General features: G+C 35.2%; 1 protein-coding gene across 1 annotated transcript in view; it reads left to right on the plus strand.

The window, feature by feature from the left end:
• The window catches only part of PKHD1L1 (PKHD1 like 1), a 160,361-nt gene that overhangs the window by 119,933 nt on the left and 18,669 nt on the right, over positions 1-21,759 (plus strand). The window contains exons 60-71 of the mRNA XM_008001368.3: positions 498-601; positions 1,516-1,645; positions 2,421-2,542; positions 4,210-4,300; positions 7,448-7,596; positions 7,678-7,800; positions 8,362-8,473; positions 8,552-8,668; positions 14,154-14,319; positions 17,474-17,706; positions 17,905-18,072; positions 20,623-20,780. Coding sequence (XP_007999559.3) covers positions 498-601; positions 1,516-1,645; positions 2,421-2,542; positions 4,210-4,300; positions 7,448-7,596; positions 7,678-7,800; positions 8,362-8,473; positions 8,552-8,668; positions 14,154-14,319; positions 17,474-17,706; positions 17,905-18,072; positions 20,623-20,780 — 1,673 coding nt within the window. The remainder of the gene's footprint in view (positions 1-497; positions 602-1,515; positions 1,646-2,420; positions 2,543-4,209; positions 4,301-7,447; positions 7,597-7,677; positions 7,801-8,361; positions 8,474-8,551; positions 8,669-14,153; positions 14,320-17,473; positions 17,707-17,904; positions 18,073-20,622; positions 20,781-21,759) is intronic.

The following is a 21,759-nucleotide window of genomic DNA, read 5'->3' on the forward strand; positions in this document are numbered from 1 at the left end:
GCTGACCGGCAGATAATTGGCAACACATATTCTGAAAGAGATTATAAAAGATAATGCCCTTAAAAGCTCTTTATGGCACCAAAAGGGAAATGCCAGGTAAATAATATCTTATGCCTTATGCCATACATTCTCAATTCGAAAATATCACCCCCCACCCAGGAGGAAAAACTTAGTTCTGGGGGTGGGGGCAAAAAACATAGGTATTACAATGGTTTGTGGTCCTCCAAAAGGCCACTGTACACTAACAGATATATGGTATATATGCGTTATTAAAATTTTGTGGGAGAGTGCAGGCTATTAAGAAAAAAAAATGTTGAAAAGGGCTATTTGTGAGTACAATGAAAAGAGGTCTGAGAAATACTACTTCTTCTGGATTAAAGGAGCAAAGAATAACTAATGATTTTTTCATGAAAAATTTGAACTTTGTGTAGCTTTTCAAAAATGTTTTATTCCAACTGTTTTAAGAAAAACAAATTTTAAATCTTTCCCTACCTTAGGAAATGCAAGAATAAGTAATGTGGAATTTTATCACAGTGGTCAAGAAGGCTTCAGGGATAGCACAGATCCAAGATATGCTGTAACGTTTCTTAACCTAGGACAGGTTTGTGCTTTATTTTTAATTTTGTGTATATTAAAAATACGTAAACTATTTTTATTTTCATGTGACTTCTAAATAGCCACATCTTATATTAGCTAAAATTATAATCTAATATAATAAAACTTTCTTGGCCCATTAACTTTTTAGACCTATATAAGTAGGATTTGATTCCATCCATATTGTGTACTTATTTAAGGCCAGTAAAAATCATAGGAAAAGTAGTATAGAGGGTGAAAAAATTGAAGATCTATAATAGTGGTTTATATATCCACTTTATTTTGCAATGACCAAAAACATTTTTCCAAATGGTTTCTATTAAACAAAGAGAGTATTGCTCAAACTTCTCAAATGAAATGCATGTCTGATCTATGCTTCCATCAACAGTGGGAAAATAAATATTCCTAGAGGGCTGGTGATTTAAGAAAAATGAGAGACAGCATATCTCTTAGTAGAAACAAATAAATAATCTTTTAGGTTTAAATTGAAACCCCTAACCTGATCACTGAATGGTTCCTATAGACATTTGAATAGTAACTCCTTGCCTAAAGTATTTTTTGTAATAAAAAAAAATCCCTGTCATCATGAACTATTCTTAAAAAAGTAAATTTTAGCACCTTAGCATTTTATAAGTGATAATAGGAATATAAATGCATAGAAAAGCACTTAAGAATTTTGAATCTGCATTTAAAGTAAGCATATATATTTAATATATCTAATAATAAATTCAGATACATGGAAATTTGCATATTTTATATATGAATATATTAAAGATTTATGGAGAAATCATCTTTAAGAGAAAGTGAATTGAGTATTGATGATTGATCAAGATTTACTGAAAATCATTTACTTCAATTTTTTTCTTTAAATATATTGTAATTTTTTTTTTTAAATGTTCTCTGTATCCCAATGTTTTATAGATTCAAGAACACGGTTCATCCTATATTCGAGGCTGTGCTTTTCACCATGGCTTCTCTCCAGCAATTGGTGTATTTGGGACAGATGGATTGGACATAGATGACAACATAATTTACTTTACAGTGGGAGAAGGTAATATATTAATATTTTGGTCCAAATTACATGTCCTGTGGAGGCTTTCTTATCTGTAAACTCTAGAGCCATACTGCCCAACTGATCTTTCTGTGAGGATGGAAATGGTCTATATTTATGCTGTCTAATAATAGTAATTACTAAATCACATGTGTCTATTGAGCACTTGAATTATGGCTAGGAGCTGAATTGTGACTGAGGAAATGAACTTTTCATTTTAATGGTACATAATTTAATTGCACTTAATATACATTTAAATAGCCACATGGGGCTATGGCTATCATATTAGACACTATAGCCCCATAACATGGAAGAATTTTTACCAGACCACATTCTTATATGAGTTATCTAATCACTAATTATTTAAATGTAATACTCCTCACATATAAATCACAAATATTATTACAAATAAAGTTTATATACAACTTTAGACATATTATATTGATTTTTGTCAGTATAAAGTATAATAAACTTATTTAATTTATATAAAAGCTGTGGGTTTGTTAAATAAAATCTGAGATGGACCCTGTGAACCCACATATTTAACAAGCACCCCAGAAGATTCTAATTCAGGTAGTCTATTAAAGAGGGAGAGTTCATTATCAAAGAGTTCAGAGGAATCTTTCAAAAATCTAAGAGGATCACTTGTCAGGCTCAAAGTAGAAAAATAATTTTATGGAAAACCAAAAGACATTACTCATAATAGTCATTTCAAATTGACTTATGTATTTTGGGGATTTTCTTTCCTTTTTTTCTTTTTTTCTTTTTTTAACAGGTATAAGAATATGGGGGAATGCCAACCAAATCCGAGGGAATTTGATTGTACTTTCGGTTTGGCCAGGAACCTATCAGAACAGAAAAGATTTAAGTTCAACTCTCTGGCATGCAGCAATTGAGGTAATGAGAACAAACTTATAATTATACTAACTTGTAATGATATCAGTGATTGAAAAAATATAATAAAATGAGCTAACTAAAGGAGTGAATGCACTTTTAAAAAGATGATGTAAGTTTCGGTAGCCATTGGTGTATTTTTTTCTGTTGATGTCTATTGGTTTAAATAGTTCTCTTGCCTCCTTTCTTCTCCAACATTATTTCAAGTTCCAGTACGGGGCCTCTTTGCTGCTAGTACTCGACTGAGTGCTTTTGGCATATTACTACTTAATTCTGAATTTAGTTTCCTCCCTAAAAATGAAAATAGACAATGAAATCTCTAAAATCCTTTTCTCATCTAAAATGGTCATGATTCTACATGCAAGGTTATTATACTTATCTGATATTACTAATTGGAACCTTCTTGTTTCCCATGAAGTTTCTTCAATTACTGTAAGTGTTTGTTTAGATATAGAGTAAGATTACAAACAAGAAAAGAGAAAGTGGAGGAGATAGCTTCCTCCTGCCTTTACCTATGGCATAGAATCGAAAGAAATTAAAAATAGTTACCTTTGAAAGATGGGATAAGGATTGAGTTTTTTTTTTTTTTTTTTTTTTTTTGCACAACTATTAATACCTTAAGGTAAAATCTGAAAACTGAAATTTAGTACACATTTATGAGGTAAAAAATAATCTCTTTTTATCTGTTTATACATATTAAATGTCAATTCCAAATCTTTAAGGCTATTTGTGTCTTTTGAAAGAAAGGGTACTTAATTGACATTTATGAATTCATGTGACTCTATTTTTATCAAAATATTTAAAAATAAATGTGTTTAATATGATTGCAACTTTTGACTGTTTTGCTGACACCATAGGCAAGAATGATATGTGTGCTGTATGCTTCCATTTTTTTCTACTTTGACTTGGCTTATAAAATAAAATTGTTTAGTAATTACCTAACACTCATGCTAACCTACTTTGTGATTATAGCAAACGTTATGTAAACTAGTCAATGTCTCCACTGAATCTTATGATCCACTGTCATTGCCTCAGTTGTCTTTTTTAAAATAAATTAATCAAATTGGTAACAAAACATAACTAAAAAGAGCCTGTAAAAAGAGCTTGCACCTGTAATCCTAGCTACTTGGGAGGTTATTGCTTAAGCTTAGGAGTTTGAGACCTACCTGGGCAACATAGCGAGACCCTGTCTCAAAAAATATATATACACACACATAATTTTATATGAATATATATTTATATTAAACATATATAAATATAATATATAAATATATATTTATCACTTTTCCAGTGATCACAAATTCCTGAACAAAGTATTAACATTCTTGTTACCTTGTTATAATACTGGAACTTGTTCTGTGCCTTGTAAATTTTAAACCACATTCAGTGGATTTTGTGACTGAAATAAGAAATGATCTCTTTAATGTAGTTTTTAAATGAAGTCCAGGCTATAGTACTTAATGACGGTTTTACACCAAGAACCTAGTGTAATTTCAGTACATCACTTGTAATTAAGTTTGAATGGGGTAAATAATAAATTAAATTTTTCCTCCTGAAAATGTAGTCATAATTAAAGGTTTGCATAAGTATATTGTCATATACGTACTCTCAATTTATATAAATGTTTACTAGCCTGATGCACAGTATTTTCTTTTAAATCATTGCACTAGATAAATAGAGGGACCAATACAGTTTTACAGAATAATGTAGTTGCTGGATTTGGAAGAGCAGGATACCGCATTGATGGTGAACCTTGCCCAGGTAAGTCTTTTAAACCAGGAATCGCTAAAACTAGGAAATAACTTGTCCAAAATTGTTAAAATAAATAATTATTGTTTGTTAATTCAATATATAGTATCTTTTCCTTCTGGTCACTGAAATAACTCAACAAGATAAATTATTTCAAGATAACATTGGATCTAAAAAAATAAATAGGTTTCTAAGGAAAACTTTATTTTCCCAAGTTTATGATCCCAAAACTCCAACAGCAACTTGAGTTGTTGATTTGGTCGGCATTGGGACAGTAAGTACCTCATCCCACCACCATTTTTACAAAAACAGCACTCATTATAGAGATACATGTTGACATACACCATTATTTTAACTTCTACTTTGATAGAATAAATGTTCACTATTCATATGTTAAACCCACATGCATCAAAAAGTCAATGAACATGAACAGACACTTCTCAAATATAGATTTCTCTATATTAGATTAGTAAAAATTAAGAACTAACTGAGCATCTACTCTTTTGACAAGGCTGTAGGGAAAGCAAAACATTTACACCTTGCTGGTTGAAGGACAAAAGAGTATCATCTCTGCTTAGGGTAACATGACAACATCTACCAAAATAACACATGCATTTACCTTTGACTCAGCATTTCCACTTCTATGAATCTAGCTAACAGTTGCCTTTACAAACTTAGAAAATTATTTATGAACAAGGTTATTCATCACAGCTTGTCTGTACTAGCAGAAAACCGAAAGCCATTTGTGTCCCCCAATGGTAGAATAGTTATATAAAGCCAGACGATGGAACACTAGACTACTCGAAGAAAGACGGCAGAAGAGTTCAATGTATTGATATGAAGAACTCTCTAGAATATTCTTAAGTGCTAACTGGAGAGTGCAAAATAGTTTATATAATACTATTTTAGGTATAATACATATAAAATATGTTTTGTGGAAGAAAGGGAAGGAATCAGAATGTATGTGGTATTTGTATTTACATAAGAAAAGTATAAAAATCATAGAAAGTAATTGAGAACAAGGGAACTCAGTACTTATAATTGTATACTTTTTCAATAACCTCTATATTTTCAACCATGTAAATAAATTATTATGAGATCAAAAAAGTAAAATACATAATAAATCTGCAGACTTTACCCCTCAAGAAATTTAAAGGAAGTTGAAGAAAATGGGACTTTCTCTGGGAAATGTAGGTCCCTTCCAGAATTAATTAAAAAAAAAAATCTCAGTATAGTTACTTTATAACAGCTTTATTTGGCATGATTTATATAGCATAAAATTCATCTTTTAAAAAATATACTAGTTAAAAGTGTGTTTATTTTTAAGATTCTTTGAATCAGCATTTTTTTTTCTGTCAATTCAAACATTTTTAGACTTAAGTGGGTTTTATTCTTGTGCAAAATACATTTTGAAGGAATAAAAACTACTTTGTCAACATACTTAACTGATTCCTTGATATATGCTCTTGTTAAATATTTTAGTTCCCAACCACTTGAAGTGGCTTTTCTTTGACTTAAAATTTTAAAATATATAATTTCTTTACAACTTCAACAAAGTTATCCTTATGGATTTTTCAACATCAAAATGTGATCTTTGAATATGAGTATTTACTAGTATGTATAATGCTATGTAATGCATTTTTCACTGACTATGTTGATATTCCTAAATAATTGAGACTATTTATAAGGAGATTTTAGAGTTACAGCAACTGAGATATGAAACATCACAGAGGAATGAAGCATTTACATTCCTGTAATGGTACATCAATTTATTCAATCCATCCCCCAGGCAAGAGTCTGGGAAGCTCAGGATAGTGAAATACACCAGGTTCAGGGGTGAAACCCTATCTGTCCATGCATCTATTATTGTGTGACTCTAAGGGAGAGAAATGTGAAAATCTTCTTATGCAGGAAAATTATCAAAACCAGGAAGATCATAAATAAAATGTAAAACCCAAAGGACTAGGAAGAAGGGAAAATCAATAGAAGATAAAAGGAAACAGATACCAGGGAACCTGAACAGGAGAGCTGGTATTAAGTACAATTTAGGAGATGGTGCTGCTCTTTATAGACAGTCCTCCAATTCATGACTGTTTGGGGAGGCAGTTATTAAGGTTATTGAACTGATTTGGACATAAGTAAAACTTTCATTAAAATCCCCTTTGTTCTATATATTAATAATGAGTATAGTTGCCATTTATTGAGAGTATTTGCTATGCACTTTATGTGGGTGATTTCATTTTATTTTGAAACAATTCTGAATTAATCATTAAAACTTTTTACATATGAGGAAACTAAGGTCCTAAAACAACTTTCCCAAGATAATGCCTACACCAATTGTTAAAATATTTAAAGACCACCTATCTCTGTACAACCTTCTAGGCTCCAAGAAATGACGGTGAATGAGCTAGGTGCAATGTCTTCTCTTATGAAGCTTACATATTACTAGGAGAGAAGCGATGGATAATTCACAAATAATTAATAATAAAAATATCAAGTGAAAGGAATTTTAATTGCAATGTAAAGTGACTGAGGTGTTATTTTGAATCAGGTATTTAGGGAAGGTCTTTTAAGGAAGTGACATTTGACTTGAAAATGGGATGGCCAGAAGGACATAGCAATGGAAAGATGTTTAGGGGGAGCATTTCACAGACAGTAAGCTGTACCATTGTGTTTCAAGTTTAGGCTTATTTGTATCTAAATCCCATTCTCTTTCTAATTAAATTAATGTTTACTTTAATCAGACAAAATAATGTAAGGGTGTTAACACTAAATTTTGTAAATGAGTATACAGTTATTTTAAATAACAGTGAAGAGACTAGTTAGACAAAATTAAATACTAATTAGAATAAGCCAGGCGAGGTGGGGCATGCCTGTAGTCCCAGCTACTCAGGAGGCCAAGGCAGGAAGATGGCTTGAGTTTGAGACCAGTTTGAGCAACATAGTGAGACTCTATCTTGAGAACATTTAAAGAAAAACACTAAATAGAGTGAACCATAAATGGCAGAGCCATAAAAATATTTGATCATATTAAACCTGATATCAGAATTATATATGCAATTTTGAAAAGAATTTTGTTAACTTTAACCGATACTACTTATTAAAACTATGTGACATGAACTGTAGCGTTCATTCTCTGGTTCTATATTTCCTTCCAAGGCCAGTTTAATCCCATGGAAAAGTGGTTTGACAATGAAGCCCATGGGGGTTTATATGGTATCTATATGAACCAAGATGGCCTTCCTGGATGTTCTCTTATACAAGGATTTACCATTTGGACATGCTGGGATTATGGAATTTATTTTCAGGTAATTATGATTAAAGATGGTGATGTTTAATTTTTTTTATGATTGTCCTTAGTATTATGTAACCTGTAAATTCTGTTGCAGACCACAGAGAGTGTGCACATTTATAATGTGACCCTGGTTGACAATGGAATGGCCATTTTTCCAATGATTTACATGCCAGCTGCTATATCACACAAAATTTCCAGTAAAAAAGTACAAATTAAGGTAAGAAATTAATACAGCCACACCATGGGGAAAAAAATAACTCAGAGAAGGGTAGAATTACTGAAGGACTAATAAGAATAATCTCCTTAACTTCTATCTGTCTCACCCACACCTCCCTGCCTTTGTTCCCACTGCCCTCTGCTTAAAAAACTGTTCATTCTTATCCCTCCTCCTCCCTTCCCTCTTCTTGTTTATCACCTGCTAATCTTGCAATAGTAATTTTCACTTCCTCTATGAAGTTTTTTCTGAGCCAGTTTAGGTGGTAATGATACTTCCTCCACTTTTTTGTTACTTCTGTTCCCTGGATGTGTTTATCACAGAAACACAGTATGTCCTTATATATAATTATTTACATGTCTGTCTTCCCTCTCCTATTCTCAGTGTTTTTCCAGTTGGGGTTGCAATCACACCTTTTTCATCTTTGTTTAATGAATGATCCACTTTTTGAATTTATACTTTGTGTTTTATTTACTACAGTAGAATTCAGTATTATTCATTATCATGTTTTATTTTAGTAAGAGCTATTATTAATGCTATATTGGTTGGCTTATTTCCAAACAGAGCTCATTAATTGTTGGAAGTAGCCCTGGGTTTAATTGCTCTGATGTCCTAACTAATGATGATCCCAATATTGAACTCACTGCTGCTCATCGGAGTCCTAGATCTCCATCAGGTGAAAAATTTGAAACTTTAACGTTGGTGTTCATATGAGTGCATATTCAATTTTCATTAACTTTTTTTTTGGTAAAAGGTGGGAGAAGTGGGATTTGTTGGCCTACCTTTGCTTCAGCTCATAACATGGCACCCCGAAAGCCCCATGCAGGGATCATGAGTTACAATGCCATCAGTGGCCTTTTGGACATCTCAGGCAAGTATACAATCTTTTATAAATCTTCTCAATGAATTTCTGTAAAGAATATGTAGAGGGTAACTAATAATGTTTCATTGTCAGTAAAAATGATTTAAGTGAATTTTTATAGCAATCTGCTCAATATGACAAATCAGACATCAGAGTCAATTTCGAGAATGGTTCCTTGGAAGGATTCTTATACTGTATGTTGAAGAATTGATGTTAAATTTTCCTTCTAAAACAACAACAACAACAAAACACCATATTGTGATTTAATATTAATTAATTAGTATAATTTTAAAAGCCTTTTCATGTGAGTAGGATTATATATTATCATCTCCTTTTAAAATTTAAGAACCTTAAGCTCATAGAACTTTAGTGCCTGGCCGAATTCCCACAGCTATTGGCACAGCTAGGATTAGCATCAAAATCTTCTGATTCAAACTCCACTGCTCTTTCACTGAACCAGGATGGCTGCTTAGAAATGTAAAATAATTATATAGAAATTAATGTAGTAAACACATCAATTATTTTCATTTGGCCTATTAAATAACACTGTGCATTTCCTATTGTAATGGAGCAAGTCTCCCTTCCAGGATAATTTTAACCAGTGTCTCTTTGAAGAAAGTAGTTCAATACGTTAGACATCTAAGTTTTCACAGATTCTTCCTCACAACTTTAGATCCCAGAAATGTGAAACCAATGGGCAACATTTTTAAGTGTTAATTGCAATGATGATGCCCTTGGAGGAAATTGTATAACATGCTACATAGGTTGTAATTGAACATATATGGCTTTTAATAAACAATATGCTCCAGAATATTATAAATATCATGTGACAATGAAACTGCCCTTATGAAATGAAGCCTTAAAATTGAAGTTTATGGAAAGAACACAAATAACTATTATTCTTTCATAAGATATAGTCTTTTAAAATAACATATGAAAGTTAGTTGACTTAGATTCCCTAGAAACAGCCTTAGATGAGGACTTTTATATTAGTGGCTTCTTGAATGCCTAGTAGAAAGGGAAGGAAGAGAACAGGGCAAGGGAAGTTGCTAAGCAAGGATGTGACATGAGCTGTAGGGTAGCTTCACTTGATGCCACTGGGAAACTCTGGAATGTAAGTTAAAATTGCCACGGAGTTGATCTCACATTTGGCGAGGTGGGTGGGGGACAGTAGTCATTTGTATCCCCATGTTAGTTTTTGGTTACAGCTGCCCCTATGGGGAGGACCTTAATTTCCCAGGTATGTGGTTCCTTTTTGGCTAAGCTAATTGTCTGGGAAAAAGGACAGTTGTTAACAGCCAATTATTCAAAGAGATGAGAGATGGGTGTACCAGCCTTTATCCACTTCAGTCCTCTCTTGGGATCCCTGGGATCTACTTGCTTTTTTCATTGTTAGTTATATTAAGTTATTCTACCAGGACTGATTTCTCCCAAATTCTGCATGGTCACAATTTCTGGGAAAAACTTTAAGAAGTGGGTTGGTGGTCACACTGCCACAGCTGGTCCCTAAACCATAAATGATACTCATTATTTCTCTCATCCATTGCCCTTTCTAAATTTCTGTCTTCCCTGGCTAACACTTCTGCTTGTCAAGATGGCTTGCTTGGTAGAATGGCTCAGACCCTTATCCCTGTTATAAATAGGCCCCTGGTCCATGGTGGCTCATGCCTATAATCCCAGTACTTTGGAAGGCCAAGGCAGATGAATCATGAGGTCAGGAGTTCAAGACCAGCCTGGCCAACATGGTGAAACCCCAACTCTACTAAAAATACAAAAAAATTCGTTGGGCATAATGGCGGGTGCCTGTAATCCCAGCTACTCGGAAGGCTAAGGCAGGAGAACCGCTCAAACCTGGGAGGCCGAGGTTACAGTGAGCCGAGATCACACCACTATACTCCAGCCTGGGCAACAGAGTGAACTCTGTCTGAAAAAAAAAAAAGTCCCTGGTTTCTGTGCCTTTATGAAGCCATGACTTCTGTACTTGCCATTTTACAACTAATAGTGGGCATATACCCTGGTGGATCATGTGAGTGCATACTGCCGTCATTCTATAGAATAGGCCTACCTCTGCATGGCGATCAGGGTCAGTTACTTCTGCCAGATGGTAAAGCCTTCTTTGTCTGATGAGAAGCCTGAAGTAACCATGAGGTAGGTATAGCTTTATTTTTTTGAGTTACTTACTGTATGTCCTGCTGAAAACACGTCTCATCTGGGAACTAAGACCTCCAGACTGATAGAACCTAAAATTTTAGGATTGGAAACACAAGTTTCCCAAGTGAACTTCCAGGGATAATGGTGAAAAAAGTTACTCCTACTTCTTGCCTTTGGTACCAGCACCCACGTATTCTATATTTTTTATATTACCACCATATAATGTCTTTTGTTTTAGGTTAATAACACATGTTTTGCGGGTTGTTATTTCCAAAGCTGACAGCTCAGCTGTGCCTTCAAGAGTCTATTCCATCAGTCTGTTGGAGTGATTCTCCAGATACTGTATTGTATGATTGCAGCAATTCTTCCATTGTGATCCCATTGTCTTATGCTCACCCCGTACCTATTTTGTTGAACGTGAGATCTTTGGTCTAGGGTGATGTTATGCAGGAGCTCATGCCATTAGATCACTTTGTGAATCCTAGTATGGTGGTGCTAACTGAAGCCCTATAAGAAAAAAAACTCACACCAGGAATACATGTCAGTACTACTCAGCATGAATTGTTACCCTTTCCAGGGTGGAATAAATCCAGTGTCACCAACTTTAAGTAAATGTTTGATTTCCTGAGGAATGGTAGTATACTAAAGACTTCATTTTAATTTCTGTGCCGGGCAATTTGGGTCAGACAATAAGTAGTGGAAGTAGCTCCACCAACCTTGGAAGGAAGAAGGCCATGCTGTTGGAGCCATGCATAGCCTCCATCTCCACCAAAAAGGCTACTCAATTCATAAGCTGATTTGTAAGGGCTTGGGTGGCTGAGGACAGAGATTAACTGACATTTGTTGGACAAATCATCCTGCCCATTTGGTTTTTCAGGTACTCTTCTGTATTGAATGCTTATTGGTAGGCAATAGCATGCCTTTTGTACCCATTTTGACAGATATAGCCACAAATTTTTTTCCTGAACATCCAGTCTACTTTCTTCCAGGCCCCTTACCAATGAGCTAAGCCACTCATCACTACCCAGGAGTCCATATTTATCCTTACCTTTGATAAATTCTCTCTCCACAAAAAGTAGATGATCCTGTGTACCACCCAAATTTCTCTTCATTGGAAAGATCTTCCCACACCACACCACCCCACACTCATTCAAGGCCACCTCTGAGCTGGGCTGAAATGCATTGGAATTATATAATACATCCATTTCAATATTCCCATTTTTGAGCCTTCGACCTGCATTTTTCTCACAACATGTCATGGAAATTTGGGCATTTCTACTTAATGTGTGCCATCACTATTTCCAAGCTTTTAAAAGTCATTCCAACAACATATTAAAACTGGTCATACTAGTGTATAATTCCCTTGGAACAGGTCCTGTGGAAGATAAGATTTGTCTTGTAAGTCTCTGTTGAGGTCCCTGATGATTTTAAGCAAGTAGAGCAGGAAGTTACTCTCTAATAAGAAGGAGTATACCATTTATACACATACAGAGCATTCAGCACATTCTGAGACTTCAAGGTCCAAGTAGCTCTTCCCATATATCTCCATCTAACTTAGCATCCCACTTTGTTTCTGTCAGGGCCTTTGATGTAGGGGATTTGGTAGGGCTCAGAACCCAACCATCTCTTAAGTTGTAAGGTTCTGCTAATCTTACACTTATATCCTGAGATTTGCTTTGAATTTGTGAATGACCATTATAGTTTCATTTTCTTTCTTCAAATCATCAATAAAGTAGAAGCAGAAATGGAATTCTTATGCAAGTGGATTATTGAAGGTATGCTCTGAAGAGAAAGGGAGTGAGAGAAGTATTAGAATAGGGCAGAGGAAGGAGCTAAGCAAGGATATGACCTCAACTGAAGTCCAGCTTCTTCTACCTGATACTTCAGAGAGCTGTGGAGTGTAAATTGTGCCAAATGCTTTTCCCACATTGAGGCAAAAGTTCTTCCATATGTCTTATCAGTCAGGCATAGCTACTTGTGGTAATGGAAGGGAGTACATAATCTCTCAGTTGAGGGAACTATCAAGTGGCTAAGGGCAATTCTTTAGAGAAGACAGCAGCTGGCCAGGTGCGGTGGCTCACGCCTCTAATTCCAGCACTTTGGGAGGCCAAGGTGAGTGGATCACTTGAGGTCAGGAGTTTGAGGCCAGCCTGGCCAACAGGGTGGAACCCTCTCTACTGAAAAAATACAAAAATTAACCAGGCATGGTGGCAGGCACCTGTAATCCCAGCTACTTGGGGGGCTGAGGCAGAATCGCCTGAACCCAGGAGGTGGAGGTTGCAATGAGCCATGATCACACCACTGGACTCCAGCCTGGGGGACAGAGTGAGACTCTATTTCAAAAAACAAAAACAGAAGACTGCAGCTACGAGTGGTTTGCAGCCGATACTTACAGGAGAAACTAGGTGTTGGGTGCACTGACCCAGTAAAGGAGATCTGGGCAGGGCACAAACAGCATCTGCTACTGTGATATTTTATTAATACTCATCTACAGGTTTGTATTCCTGTATATAGACTCTTCTTAGGAGGAAATATAATTAAGAAGAGGCATAGATAAAACATAACTGATTTAAGAATTTTAGAGGTCACCTTTTGCTTTTCTGTTTAGAGTTATTGGATTTTAAGTACAATGGAGATTAAGTTTTTGGATTCAATCAATTTTATCTTTTAGCCATGTAATATATACAAAGAAGCCAAGGGAAAAATAGTGGTTCATTTATCTTAGCTGGATAACCCCCCAAATTTAGAGACTTTAAACAACCATTTAGCTCATGATTCTGTGGATTGTCAATTTGGGCTTTGTTCAGCTGGATGGTTTTTCTGCTGGTCTCACCTGGTCTTGTCCATTAGGTGCCGTCAGTTTACAGGATGGCTATGGGCTGGTTAGTCTAGGATAGCCTTACTTCCATGTCTGGTGGTTGGTGCTTGCTGACAGTTGGTGCTGGCCATTAGCTGGGGTGATAGGAGTGATAGAGCCACATGTATCCCAGGCTTACTCATATGCTGGAAGTCATAGAATTCTCTGGAACACTAAGAAAGAGCAAGCTCCAATATGCAAGCACTCTCCAGATCTCTGTTTATGCTGCGATTGCTATTGTCCCATTGGCCAAACCAAGTTACATGGCCAAGCCCAGAGAAAATATGGGCGATCATTACCTAGTGATAGGAATATCGGTAGGAAACAGGCTCCCACAAATAGTGGTAGACTTATTTACCATATCAGGCAAGAGCTCCATGTTTAAAGTAGTGACAAAAGATGTGTTTGGCTAATGTGCATTAAATAAATCTGATTTTATCACTTTCTTTAGAGAAAATAATCACTTATCTATTATTTATGTTTTAGGTTCCACATTTGTTGGATTTAAGAATGTTTGTTCAGGGGAAACTAATGTTATATTCATTACTAACCCTTTAAATGAAGATTTACAGCATCCAATCCATGTGAAGAATATAAAACTGGTTGACACTACTGAACAATCAAAAATATATATACATAGGCCTGATATAAGGTAAAAATACATAAAAATTGTGGTTTTTCTATCTTTACAGTTTTTCATTCTCACTTCCTCCTGCTCAAGATCTAAGTTGGCATATTAAAATAACTACCAGTTTTTATGAAACTTTAAGAAGCGTTATGAAAATTAAGACCATTTAATAATGTAAATCTAAATGTTCTCAGTTGAGTTTTAAAACTGGGCTTTAACATATATGTTTTCTCCCATTGCTTTGCGTGTGTGTGTGAATCATCAATAACATCACCATTGTTAAATATGAAAGCTATAGATGGGGTCTGAAGTGTGTTCTACTTTAATATCTTTCCATTTAAGAGCAGGCATAATGTGCCTGTAGTTCCAGCTACTCAGGGGTTTGAAGCAGGAAGATTGCTTGAGCCAAGGAGTTTGAGGACATCCTGGAAAATACCTATCATGGCTATCGATGCTATCATGGCTCACTGCAGACTCAAACTCTTGAGTTCAAGCAATACTTCCACCTTAGCCTCCCAAGCAGCTGAGACTACAAGCACATGCCACTATGCCTGGCTTATTTAATTAAGTTTTTGTTTGTTTGTTTTTTGTAGAAACAGGGTCTTTCTATGTTTCCTAGGATGGTCTTGAACTCCTGGCCTCAAGGGTTCCTTCTACTTTGGCCTCCCAAAGCACTGGGATTACAGGCAAGAGCCACACACACATTGTTTTTGTTTGTTCCTCAAGTTAACAGTCATTAATGAACAAGAGATATCTCTTATTATTTCTTCCCTTTTTCTTACCCTTTTTGATTACCCATTGCTTCCAAAATATCCTATCACAGGCACCCCAAAATGTGCTTGGAAATTAAATGTCAGCCATTATAATCACTGTGATTATAAATACACATAAACTTAGAACAGTGATTTTCTGATCACAAAGGTCAGTTGGTATCAGGACATTTCCAGAAGTGATCATTTAGATTCTAAGTCATAGAATAATATATCTAATAATTTCTACTTTTTGTAAGAAGTACAGACCAGGAATTTAGATATAAGGCAATACTGGAGGAAGAAAAAAAATTATTACTGATCTTTGACCATTTTCAGCTTAGGGGAAGAGAAAAGGAATTATTTTCTGTATTTAAATAGACATCTCAGCCAGTCATGGTGGCTAGTGCCTATATTCTCAGAATTCTGGGAGGCTGAGGCAGGAAGACTGTTTGAGCCCAGGAGTTTGATACCAGCCTGGGCAACATAGGAGATCTCACCTCTACAAAATTTAAAAAATAAAAATTAGCTGGGTGTGGTAGTGTGCACCTGTGGTCCTAGTTACTCAGGAGGCTGAGGCAGGAGGATTGCTTGAGCCCAGGAGGTTGAGGCTGCACTCAGCTCTGATCACACCACTGCACTCCAGCTTGGGCAACAGAGTGAGACCCTGTATCAATAAAAGGAAGTAGGCACCTCTTCAGATAAATGTAATATTTCATAAATTGTTTGACTTCATCTGATTTTGCTTTGCTGACAACCCAACACTTATTTATTTAATTATTGTTGAACTTCAGTGTTTGGGGGGTCCATAGAGCCCCTCCTCAGTAGGCAGTTATTATCTCTTACTTACTTGTCACTGAATCTTTCAGTTTCAACATATAATTTTAGAATCTAAGTCCTGAAGAAAATACCACATTTTCAAATGTGATTTTTCTGAGTTCTGTGCTTGTAGGCGATGCCGTCAGTGCTCTCTCAGATCTTTACTGGGCAGTGTACCCAACCCCCAGATGTTCTCAGTGTTGGCCAATAACAACCCATGGCTTTTCAGAACTTTGCTCTTAGCCAAATAGAACTAGCCACAGGAATCCAAAGCGCTCCCTCCCACCACCCTGCAGTCCCTGTAAAATGACTGACTAATTCAGGAGTACAAGGCTGGCTGCTTTGTCTTAAGGTGGCAACAACTCTGCTGTGCAGTTTATGTGCCAGAGGTTTTCATGGCATCAGATTAAAGCTATTGGATAAACCACTTCTCTTCCCCTTTTGAGAGGATTCTTTTGGCAATCTACTTGAACAAACACCCACATCTCAGGCTTTATTTCTTGGGAACCTAAACTAAGAGCCCAAAGCCACAACATAAAAGACTGCCACTGGGCACTCTACTCACAGACTTGCTTACAAAAAACACATTGCACATACTGGAATACAAAGAACACATGAACTACAAAAATATTTATTAAAATCCTTCTCTAAAACTTGTATATTATGTAAGGAATAATTGTATTAAAAACTTCACGTGTTTCTCATAGCAAAAAGGGAGAGCTATTCTAGATACTACTCAATAGATCTGAGCTGTTCACTATTATTTTGTTACTATAACTCTGCCCATGGTATATATCATGGTATTCTATGAGTATATTGTATGTATACCATTTGAATGTATAGTACCTTACACGTTAAGCTGCTGTTTTATGATTATAATCAGGTAACAATCAACACTCCAGGTAACTCAAGATGAGGCAAAATACCATCTACGTTTGAACTGCACGATGAGTTTATCTTACCTCTTATTGTTATCTATAGAATGGTTACTAAAATATGTAGCATAATAAACACAATCCAAATATATCCATATATCCATTAACAAAGGTCTACAAGAATATATACTAATCTGCAATTGGTGATGAGTCTAAAAGCTTAGAATGGGAAAAGGTGATAGGGATTGAGCTTTTAATAAATCTTTAGATTATTTTATAGTAAGCAATACTTTCATAATTTTTAAAGACAAGAAGGAAAGGAAATAATAATAAAGACTTCCCTGCCAACACAGGGATTTTATATGTCTTGTAAAACAGTTATCATTCACCTACTCTCTGGAGAAATGTTAGTATATTGTGAACAATGCACAAATAAGAAATCTATCATTCAACAATATATAGAATAGAAAAGTGGAATTCTGATTTTATATCCCACAGGTATGATTTGTTGTTTTGAAATGTTAATGAATTCATAATCATAGACCAAATCAACACAATGGAAAAGCAGACCTCATTCCAATGCTAATTACATAGGCTACTTGGTCCCACTTTGAAGCCTCTCTGAAATAAGATTTAATACATTAATTTTTTCGGATACCCTGTTAGCAAATATTCAAGTATATTCATAGTGCTCTCTAGAAACAATGAACTGAATAATTCAACTTTTCTCCACAGTAAAGTCAATCCATCTGATTGTATAGACATGGTTTGTGATGCCAAGAGGAAATCTTTTCTTAGAGACATAGATGGCTCCTTTCTGGGGAGTGCTGGTTCTGTGATACCTCAAGCAGAATATGAATGGGATGGAAACAGTCAAGTAGGAATTGGAGACTACAGAATTCCTAAGGCGATGCTCACATTCTTGAATGGAAGTAGAATTCCTGTCACAGAGAAAGCACCTCATAAAGGTTTGTTGGATCTTATTCTGTTGTTAGGCCTTAAACCCATGAAACAAAATATATGTTTTATTTTTAAAGACTTATCTACTCAACCAATAACTTATATTTTCTGCTTCTTAAACTGGCATAACAAGAAAAAGATGTTACGAGGATTTTCTTACAAAGAGATTCTGTATTATTGCTAAAATATATATAATATGTTTCTAGGAATTATTAGAGATTCAACCTGTAAGTACATTCCAGAGTGGCAGAGCTATCAGTGCTTTGGGATGGAATATGCGATGATGGTTATTGAAAGTCTGGATCCTGACACAGAAACTCGAAGACTTTCCCCAGTGGCTATAATGGGCAATGGTTATGTTGATCTCATTAATGGTAGGTATTCAATATGCATAAACTAGAGTTACTCAAAACATTTGTTTGTTATTAAATGCATGAAGCCATCTCATAAATTATTTACCCCACACAACTAGCAAACATAAGGCCTTGTTTGCCTTCCATTTGTAAGAATGAGCAATGCGCAGGGAAGAGACTTGATCTTGCAGTACCTCATCCAGGAAAGCGAGGACAGTTATTTAAAATTGGCCATTAAAATAAAAAGAAGAAGGAGGGGAAGAGGGATGGAGAGGAGAGCAAGAAGAAGGGGGAAAGTTATTTCTGGAGTGATCTTCATACTTTATTGATAAGGTGGTATAAGTATTTTGAAGGAAAAAAATGGTCCAAGTATGTCCAAAAAATACAATTTGCCTAGTGTATATTAAAAATTGATAATGTGTTATTTGGAATACCTGACAAGCAGTATTCTCAGCCTGCCTATGTTTTATTCTCATGAATCTTTGGAAGACTTACCTTGCCATCAACATGTTTTTTCATCTCTAAATCCTTTGATTATCAAGACCAGTTGGTCAAGCTGGTCTTGATAGCATCAGGTTTCTTCCATTCTGGTCTTAGGAGGCTGTAGCAGAGAAGGAAGGTAATGGTCTCTATGCTCAGGAGACCAAGGTTTTTTGAATGAGTAAGATGAACTTCTTAAGGTAGTGAAAACACAGACAAGGATTCATCATATATTCTTGAAATGACACCAGGGACTCAAAACTTAGTCCCTAAACAGGCTTAGATTAGGATCTTTTATGTGCTGAAAGTGTATATAGTTTGGATTAGATAGATTTCTGTGCCCTTGTGGTGTCACAACATGTAATAAAATATTCTAGAAATCAATAAAATATGAATGCTTTAAAAACTTGTTTATAAGAACAGAATGAACTAAATCAGAAGTATTCCAAAGTTTCATGATTCTAGGGCTTTCCTCACTTCTCTCACCCCAATGTGTGCTATGCCTGGTTTCTGTGACCTGCAGTCAACCCAATTTTAGATGCTGCTTTTCGGATTTTATGAAGCAGAGATCATGAGAACAACTTTAGAACTGTCAATGAATAATGTAGTAATAGAAGAGATATTTCCAAATAGCTCTGTTTTATATGGTGGAAAAAGATTTCATTGTCTTATTTTTACATTTCCCTTTTCTGGCAAGCAATACAAGTTTTCCATTTACAATAATGACAAGACATATTTCTTCAATATGAATTTAAATTTTAAAAAGTGACTATCAATTTAAAGAAGTCTTATGTAAATGATAGCAGCACAGAAAAATCATGAAGGTGTTAGAAGAATCACTGAAGCTTGGGATGTGCTATACTAGATGGGGAAAAAAATTCCCCAAGATAAAAGTTACAGAAAATCACTCAAGTTTCCTTTTGAATATTAATATTAACTTTTATTTATTTTAAAAATATGACTTTTGCCACTTAAAATTTTTATGTTATACATAGATATTTCTTTATGTTTTCAAAACTCACAAAGAAAGTATATTTAAAAGTAGGATTTATATTTTGTATGCTAAGGAAAAGGTTAGGCTCTACAGGAGCTTTAGAAGTTTATATTGATTTAAAATTTGATTGAAGTGTAGTTATAAATATTGATAATACTTCCAAGTAAGCTAGGAAATAAAGAAAACCTAATCAATAAATACATCAATAAAATTCATTCTATATTTCACTCAATGTTTTATATATGTATAATCTCAGCCACTTTAAAACTAAGTGAAATACAGAAGTTTGTTATGAAAGTCATTTTAAACCTGCTCAGAAAATGTTTGGATTCAGGTAGAAAAGCATTCACTATTTCTTGGCTTTCTAGAGGGTTTGATAGAGTGTTATTTCTTAGGTGGCTTCAGTTAATTAATGATGTCAACACTCTAATGGTACCTGTAGAAACAACTGTCAACAAAAATTTCTTAAATTAAAATTAAAATGGAGGAAGATTAATGACTTGATTAGATGAATGTGTCTGCTGAATTTATAAATTAACTGTTTTTAAAAAACAAGTGCATGAGTGAAAGAACAAATTAATGAATCAATGGTTCAGGCATTCAGACGTCCCTGTTTTCCAGGTAAAGAGCCTATTGTTAACAAACTAACTCTGTTATAGCACATTTCCTAACAAAGAGCCTGAGAAAGTTCAATTCCCACTCAAGCTTTTATTTGGTAGGGAGGAGAAAGGATCAAGCATTTTCTTCCTCACCATGTGGCCTAGGCTTGAATATTGTCATTAAAGTAGAGATACATGCAAATCTTCTATTTCTCTCAGTGACCTTCCAATACAAATTCTTATTACCACCCTTCTTACCCTGGGCAGTGTAAAAGTAAGGGTGATAGGAAGAAGTCTCTTCTCTGCCTTCCTTTTTAAGCCAAGGTTTGAGAAATAGCTTAGCTGGCTGGGTAACGGTGGATGGGTAATAGGTATAAATGCTGAACTTGCATTTGAACTTGACCATGGCAATTTATTTTAAATACAATTACTCTTCAGATTTTATACTAATAAAATGCATTATATAGGAATATGCACTTTCATTTTGCATGGATTTAGGCCCACAGGATCATGGCTGGTGTGCTGGATATGCATGCCAGAGAAGGCTGTCCCTGTTTCACAGCATTGTGGCTCTGAACACATCTTATGAAGTTTACTTCACAGGCACCAGTCCTCAGAATCTTCGACTGATGTTGCTTAATGTTGACCATAATAAGGTAGGGCAAGATGTCTTAAGGGTAATTGCTGTTGATTATTTGCATGTTATTTCTATCTGCTAAGACTTGTATCTCCTCCCTTGTTCTAGCATTGTCAGCCTTACAGCCCATTTCCAAGGATGCATCAGGGTACCACTGAAATTATTATTAGTCTAGACAGTTTTCATTAGCCTGAAGGTACAAGTAATAAGCATCACCATCATCCCCTTGCCATATGCACTTGATTTGGTGCTCCATACATGAGGCATGACAGTGATGCCTATGATTTGCATGATTAACAAGCAAACCTAAATTTTTACATAAAAATAATGTACATTCAAAACTGATCACTTGGAATTATATACTTATTCTTCAATGCTGCTATTACTTATATATGTCAGAAATACACCTTTGGAATTTACTTCAGAGACTGCAGCATGTTATTTTTAATATCTTCAATAATGTCAAGTCTTTGCTAGAAACTGAACTCGGACAGGATCATTAAATTTATATTTAATTAGTATGAAAAGAGTATGAGTTTAACCAGTAGTGTCATAATTCAGATTTTCTTTTCTAAGAATATGAGACTTTAAAGTCCCAGGGTGTTTAATGTGAAGAAAGAATGCTGATAAGGTGAAGCAGAGAAAAGAATAAGGGAAGGAGGCACCTGCCCCTTCCCAGGAGACAGCAGTTCCATCCCTTCGCACCAGATAAAACCTTGGAAGCACTCTTGACTCCTCTCTTTTGCTCACATTCTTCATCCAATCCATCTGCAAGTTGTTTTGAGTCTCTCTTCAAAATACCAGAATCTGTCCACTTCTCACCACCTCCACTGCTACTATCCAGTTTGAGCCTTTCCTGCATCATGGTAATTGCCTCCCAATTCCTCTTTCTACCTCCACCTTTGCCCTTCTATAGTCTGTCCCCAACTTAGTAGCCAGATAACTTGAAAATATGTCAGATCACGTCTCTCCCATGCCTCAAACCCTGTAACAATTTC

This window comes from Chlorocebus sabaeus, chromosome 8 (genome assembly GCF_047675955.1).
Source record: "Chlorocebus sabaeus isolate Y175 chromosome 8, mChlSab1.0.hap1, whole genome shotgun sequence".
Classification (NCBI taxonomy): domain Eukaryota; kingdom Metazoa; phylum Chordata; class Mammalia; order Primates; family Cercopithecidae; genus Chlorocebus; species Chlorocebus sabaeus.